The following is a 6,237-nucleotide window of genomic DNA, read 5'->3' on the forward strand; positions in this document are numbered from 1 at the left end:
TTTCTCCCTTGTAAAACCGCGAACGAGAACTCAAATGCAACACAGTCCCCGCTACAGGATCTGGATCCGGATCCGGATCCGGATCTGATCGGGCCTTTGCTGTCTTTGACCCAAAAGGGGTGAAAATGCTTGAATTGGCCCCACTATTGATATGTTTGTGCCCCACTTCCAGGATATCAAAAAAACAGCAAAATATTTCTCTGTCGTTCAGTCACCTCCAGTAACCAAATTCTCTCCATGGCAACTAATCCTCAAGAGCTTACTTCCATTAATGAGCCTTATTCCCGAAGCCGGAATTCTGCCCCAACAGCCGACGAGTTGCCTTTTATCACCTACGGACGGGTGGAGTTCGCCTGTTCAGGAGCTTCGCAAACATTCCTTGACTGTGCTGGGTCGGTTTGACCCGGAGTGGGAGGATGTGCAAAAGTGTTTTTTGTGAAAGGAAAAAAAAAAAACAACAACAACAACAACAAAAACAACAAAAAAAAGCAGTGACTCCGAGATCGTGAACAAAATGGTCTGTTGTGCTTTTTAGGAGGGATGTACTCGATGTTCTGCATTCCCGGTGACCTCGTTAATTGAACTGTTTTCCCCCAGCCTTGAATGCCAAACATCTTTTTTTTTTTTTTTTTTTTCCTAAATACTAATTATGCCCCCCCCCCCGCCTTCTCCCTGCCCCCGTGCTCTCTGACTGGCTGCGCTAATCCTTTTGTTGTGGACCGAGAGGCCCGGCTTTGGCTGCACTGTAAGGGTTAGTTCAAGCGGAGGGTGACCGCCAATGCCGATGCCCCCCACCCCCCACCCCCCCACCCCCGCCGTCCTCCGCGTTTGGATGGTCACCTCATCTCGGCAAGACCTCGACAGCAACATGTGCTCCCGGGGATTTGCAGTTCCTGGTTTTCTGCTGCTGCTGCTGCTGGGAAGAGTCCAAGCAGAGTCCGATCTTCGGGATGTCCTCCGAGTCTTGGATCTACCGTTCAGTCAGGATGAAGAGCCGCACCTCCAGAAGAACCACGTCGGCATGCTGGTCTCTGCCGTTCTCGTGGCTGTGAACTGCCCTGAGAGGACCGGCGCCTCTTTAGAACTCTGTGACAAGGTAGGCCCATCTCCCCCAAAAAATAACTTTTGTGTTTGTCCAAGACTGGAATGTGAATGCGAGGCTTAAGTTCTCGACCTTGATGTCTTGATGGCTTTCTTCCCCGCCTTCCACGCGGCCAAGCCCCGGGAGCGCAACGGGGGCTACTTCGCGTCAGTGCGAGGTGGCTCGGCAATGGCGCGGAGCTTCGAGAGGAGTCCTCGATGAGATTGCGCAATTGCTTTGTTTTTGTTTTTTTTTTGAAAAGCGGGCTCTTGAAATTTTGTGCTTCGCCAACACTCCTTCGATGACCGTTCCCAAAAATCAGCGGGTACAATTGAAACCATAAAGTCCAATAATGAACCGTGAAAGGCACATCGGTTTATCTTGTAGCTTCAAGGGCAAAATGGATTCCTACCGCACCTGTTTCTGGGGACTAGACAGGAACATGGACTACCTTGTACCTTGAAAGGTAGGAACAAGCGCTCGATTGTATTCTAAAAGGTCAACATTGACCCCCGTTGAAGCCCTCGGGAGAATTTTGGGACAAGGTTGGAGCAAGTCCTGGATTGTCCCTTCAAAATTGTACACTCAGAAGTGGACTTTGTCCCTTGAAATGACTTCCTGTCGAAATGAGCAAAGCAATTCCACCCTCTTTCTTCTTCTTCCTCCAGTGCCTGCCAGCGGACGCGGCGCTCTCCGTGCTGGGGGACGACGGGAAGCCGTACCTGAGCGGGGATGACTTCCGGCGCCTCGCCGCCCTCCTGCTCTACTACGTCGTCAACCTGCGCGAAGTGTGCCGGCCATCCCCTTCGCCCGTCCGCGGCTACGACTTCTACCCGCGAGCCCTCGCCCGCCTCCACGCGGCGGAGGACAGCGCCGTCCTCTCGTTGGGCGAACTCCAAAGCATTCTCCGGATCATCAACCAGCGCGGCGACCCCTCAAGTTCTGCCACCCCCGACCTTCAGGTGAGCAACTGAGATCGGCATCGGAGCGTTCCGAAAGCGTGATATTCTTGCTCCTTGGCGCCCAGTGTGTTGACGTCGCCCATCTGCTTGAGGACACTAACGCCAAAGAAGGTGTCACTTTGCCGTCCGTGGCCAAAGTGTCTGCCGCCATCATCAGTCGCCTCCTGCGGGGTCCCTGTTTTGCTCAGAGGAACCTCCCCCCGCCGGATTTCTTTACCAACTACATCTTTCGCTCCCTCAATCGAACCAGTGAACTCCAAATTTTAGGTGAGACGTCCCCCCCCCCCCTTAATATCTAGACTTCCCTCAATGATTTGTTTTTTTTTCCCCCTCCTTCGAGATCTGGAGGTGCTGCTTCACCAGCTCGGCGTTGGCGGGGAAGGAAAGAAGCCGCGCGCTCACGGCAGGGAGCGGCGAAGCTCGCAGACCGAGCCGGGGCGCTCGGCGGGGAGTTGCGACCACGGAGCGGGAAACTGGGCGCAGGTAAAAAAAAAAAAAAAAAAAACGCTCCCGACGAAAACCCGGAGATGAGCCGAGACGACAAAGAGAGCTCATCAGGTGGCCTCGTTCCATGAATGCAAACAGGTGTGCTTTTCAGCCAATCAGCTGGTGCATATTTTTGCTCTGGATCCACTACTGCCCATTTCCAAGGAGCGCTTTGGACAAATGTGCCCGGCCATCGTCCAGCAGTTGCTAGGCAATGCGTGCGATTCTGCAGAGCAGGACGCAAGTGGGTCCCATCAGCCCACTGCTTTTGAGAGTGAGACTTTGACCTCCCGTTTCCCTCCCTACTTATATTTTTACAGTAACGGTGAAAAGATATGACTGTATTTTTTTATACTTGCAGAATATGGCTACAGCACGGTGGCGGTGCTGCTCATCACGCTGGGATCCATGCTAGGCATCTGCCTGATCTTCTTCAACTCCTGCCAGGAGACCTACGCGCTCATCTTGCAGCTTTTTGTGGGCTTGGCCGTGGGGACCCTCTCCGGCGATGCCCTCCTTCACCTCATCCCGCAGGTGAGCCCCTCGTGGGCATTCAATCAACGGCGGGCGGAGCAAAGTCCGTTCAATAATGAGCATCTGCTACCTTAAAGCGACACTGTGTCATATAGGAGTTTTTGTTGATTATGGCGCCGCCGTGTGGACAAAAGCGGGTAGCGTTTTGACAAAAGTCAACCACATTTCCCATCGTGAAATCCCGAGCTCTCGCTGGCCTGCAAGTTGGACCGAATGACATTTCTATTTCCAGTGGCTGTGCGAAAGATGAATAGTGATGAGGTCATGAATCTCATTTTCTTTAAACAATACTTTTGGGGTTTTTTTTGTTGGTTTTGGGGCTTCTGCCATGACGCCAGTAATAAAAAAAAAATCCATTAAAAGAGTTGTGAATTTTTTATTTATTAAGGTCGAATTCTCGCCCAGTGCTGCTTTAATGCTTTCATACAGTAAAGCGAAATTGCCAATGAAAATGAGTCTTCAGTTTTGTTTTTTTTTGTTGTTGTTGTTTTTGTTTCCGACTTTGTAGATCCTCGGCCTCCATGGGCATGACGAGGAACACCCCACGGAGAAGACGGACTACCTGTGGAAGATTGTCGGCGTGGTGGCCGGCATCTACGGCTTCTTCCTCATGGGGAGGATCTTCTCCTTCCTGGTTCCTCCGCACGGACATGTAAGTTCCCGACAGAAATGCTTGGAATTCCCAAGCGCGGCTTTCCTTCTTCTTGCCCTTTAGAGCCACTCTCAGGCTGACTGCGAGGGTCCGTCCCAGAGGGGCAAGTCCATCTCTACCATACAGCTGGTAAGGCTCATTCGGGGTTGTCGTTTTATGAGCTTCTAAAAGGGAGGCTGGAAAAATGTTCCCACTGTTGTTTTTCTTTTTTTTTTTTTTACCAGCGCAATAACCACAGGCGCCATGACAAAGTGGCTACTGACCATCAAATGGCATTATGAGAGCAGTGACTGCCTAGTTATGGAATACATTAGAAGCTTAGAGATGGCGTTTGTGTTTTCTAGCAGGGTCCAGTGGATGACGACGCAGAAACATGTCCAGAGCAGAGGCCTTCGCAAAAAAGTAAGCTAAAGACCAATGTGGTCCAGTACTGTGGTTGCGGCGAAATCCTTAACGCCGCCACGTGGTTTTCCCCAGAGGGTGGCGTCCCCCTGCTGGCCGTGATGGTCATCGTCGGCGACAGCCTCCACAACTTTGCTGACGGCCTGGTGGTGGGCGCCGCCTTCTCCTCATCGCCCGAGACCGGCATGGCGACCACAGTGGCCATCCTGTGCCACGAGATCCCCCACGAGATGGGTGAGGACTCGCTCCGCCGTCCAAAGGCAGGAATTGTCAAACCTAATTATTTTTTTTTTTTTTATCCCTCAGGGGATTTTGCGGTGCTGTTGAGCTCTGGACTCCCAGTGAAGACGGCCGTGCTCATGAATTTCGTCAGCGCCCTGACGGCCTTCGCGGGCCTCTACATTGGACTCTTCGTCTCGGCCCAGGCGCAAGTACAACAGTGGATCTTTGCAGTGACTGCGGGGATTTTCCTCTACCTGTCACTGGTGGAGATGGTGAGATAAGTTGCCAAACGCTACCTGATTGAAGCTAGCAATAAGCTTCTACATAGTCTGAAGCTAGGAATAAGCAAATATTGTAGATGTTTCCTGGCTGGGGCTAACACTGCGCTATTAGATCCTACAATGAGATACTTTGATGATCTACCAATGGCTAATGTTAGCAGTGAGCTAATAAATGACAACATACTACTTGTCTAAAGTGAGCAATAAGCTCCTAAGCTAACACATTACCTTCCTAAGGCTAACGATAAGCCCGTAAGACACTATATGCTTCCTGTCTGAAGCTAAGAATAAGCTAATCGATGCTCATGGAGTTGTACACTATTTTCATCCATCTTGCGCACTCATCCTCCTTTTTTTGGTCCCGCCAGCTTCCCGAGATGAGTCGCTTGCGGAGCGGGCGACCATTCACTGCGTTCCTTCTGCAGAATGTTGGCCTCCTGTCGGGTTGGGCCTGTCTCCTGCTGCTCGCACTCTTTGAACATGATCTCAAATTCTAGTATGATCATAATCACAACAATAAAGGTGGCTATTTTATGGAGGCGGCTCCTTTGTGAGGCTTACCGCTGGTGAGTAACGGTCAGCCAGCACACGTGCCAGACGGTTTGCGGGTGAACGGAACACGTGAGGAGTCTGACACCTGAAGTGGATACAGAGAGAGAATATGTTTCCTCTCTCCTTTAATTAATTAGATATCTGATCAGCGCATGAGTCATCAGTGCTGCATGTATACAATTGTTAATTTAATGTGATTTTTTTTTTTTTTAATACGCAACATTTTATTAAAAAAAAAAAAAAAAAACATCTGACATTTTCTCTGAAAAATGAATGACATTTTTCTGTCAGTAAATAGTACTTGGTCGTGGTAATACTTTACACTGACGTGACTTTACATCTGAAATGTGACTTTCTTTTTTTAAAGGAAAGTGACCTGTTTTTGTTGAAATAACTTCATTCTTGCAATATTCCAACTAGGCTTTGCACGATCACGATTTTTGGGGCCGATCACCGATCAGAGTTAAATAAAGTGATCTTCGATCCGATGCAAGGATGGAGCAATACCGTGTATCAATTTAAAGAATGTTTATTTACTGTATATTCAGTGGAACCTCAGATTGCACACTTAATTGGTTTTGCGAGTGTAAATGTTGCAAAAATTGGATTATTAAATTCATATGTAACATTTTTTTTCCATGTTACAATACAGTTCACTATATCGTCTTCAGGCGCTACGCTGTCGCCATCTCCTGGTCACTAGGAGAAATGCTGTCGGTGACAACTTCCAAGAATCTAAAACAGATATACGAGCCGTATTTCGATTTGTGTCACGTGTTGTATTCTATTTTTGTTTTAGAATTAAAAATAGAAAATAAAACTGTTTTTAGACTTTTCCTTACTCGTTCCAGACAACAAAATACAAAATTAAGATGTATTTCAATGTTGGTGTTTGTATTTTAAAATGAAAATTAAATAAAGAGTAGTTTTTTCATTTCTCATATCTGCTTCCAAACATAATCTGAATATTCAATGACCAAAAGAGACAGGGACAGCGGTGGAAGAAAGGAGCAGCCAGTGTGGGCAGAAAAAAAAAAAAAAAAAAAAGATGTGATGCCGCAGGCT

The 6,237-nt window shown here is 48.5% G+C and overlaps 1 protein-coding gene across 3 annotated transcripts; it reads left to right on the top strand.

The window, feature by feature from the left end:
* The first annotated feature begins 818 nt into the window (after window positions 1-818).
* LOC147127213 (zinc transporter ZIP12-like) lies at window positions 819-5,156 on the top strand. 3 transcript variants are annotated; one of them, XM_086021453.1, is made up of 12 exons: window positions 819-1,096; window positions 1,750-2,043; window positions 2,109-2,310; window positions 2,384-2,526; window positions 2,629-2,803; window positions 2,891-3,063; window positions 3,572-3,715; window positions 3,779-3,844; window positions 4,060-4,117; window positions 4,193-4,351; window positions 4,424-4,611; window positions 4,989-5,156. In XM_086021453.1, the coding sequence occupies exons 1-12, from the start codon at window positions 833-835 to the stop codon at window positions 5,115-5,117; spliced, it is 1,995 nt and encodes a 664-aa protein (XP_085877579.1). In that variant the 5' UTR covers window positions 819-832; the 3' UTR covers window positions 5,118-5,156. The 3 variants fall into 3 exon arrangements, with proteins under 3 accessions (XP_085877579.1, XP_085877580.1, XP_085877582.1); XM_086021454.1 differs by having other exon boundaries at window positions 4,063-4,117; XM_086021456.1 differs by lacking the exon at window positions 3,779-3,844.
* Window positions 5,157-6,237: the final 1,081 nt, after the last annotated feature.

The sequence above is a fragment of the Filicampus tigris genome, chromosome 21 (assembly GCF_054856515.1).
Source record: "Filicampus tigris isolate MCC_2025a chromosome 21, RoL_Ftig_1.0, whole genome shotgun sequence".
Taxonomy (NCBI): domain Eukaryota; kingdom Metazoa; phylum Chordata; class Actinopteri; order Syngnathiformes; family Syngnathidae; genus Filicampus; species Filicampus tigris.

Bases quoted from the DNA above. Each gene is read 5' to 3' on its own strand.
- LOC147127213 (XM_086021453.1), top strand. From the start codon at position 833: ATGGTCACCTCATCTCGGCAAGACCTCGACAGCAACATGTGCTCCCGG. The intron at 2,311-2,383 runs GTGAGACGTCCC...CCCTCCTTCGAG, and splicing joins CAGTGAACTCCAAATTTTAG to ATCTGGAGGTGCTGCTTCAC. The intron at 2,804-2,890 runs GTGAGACTTTGA...TTATACTTGCAG, and splicing joins TCAGCCCACTGCTTTTGAGA to AATATGGCTACAGCACGGTG.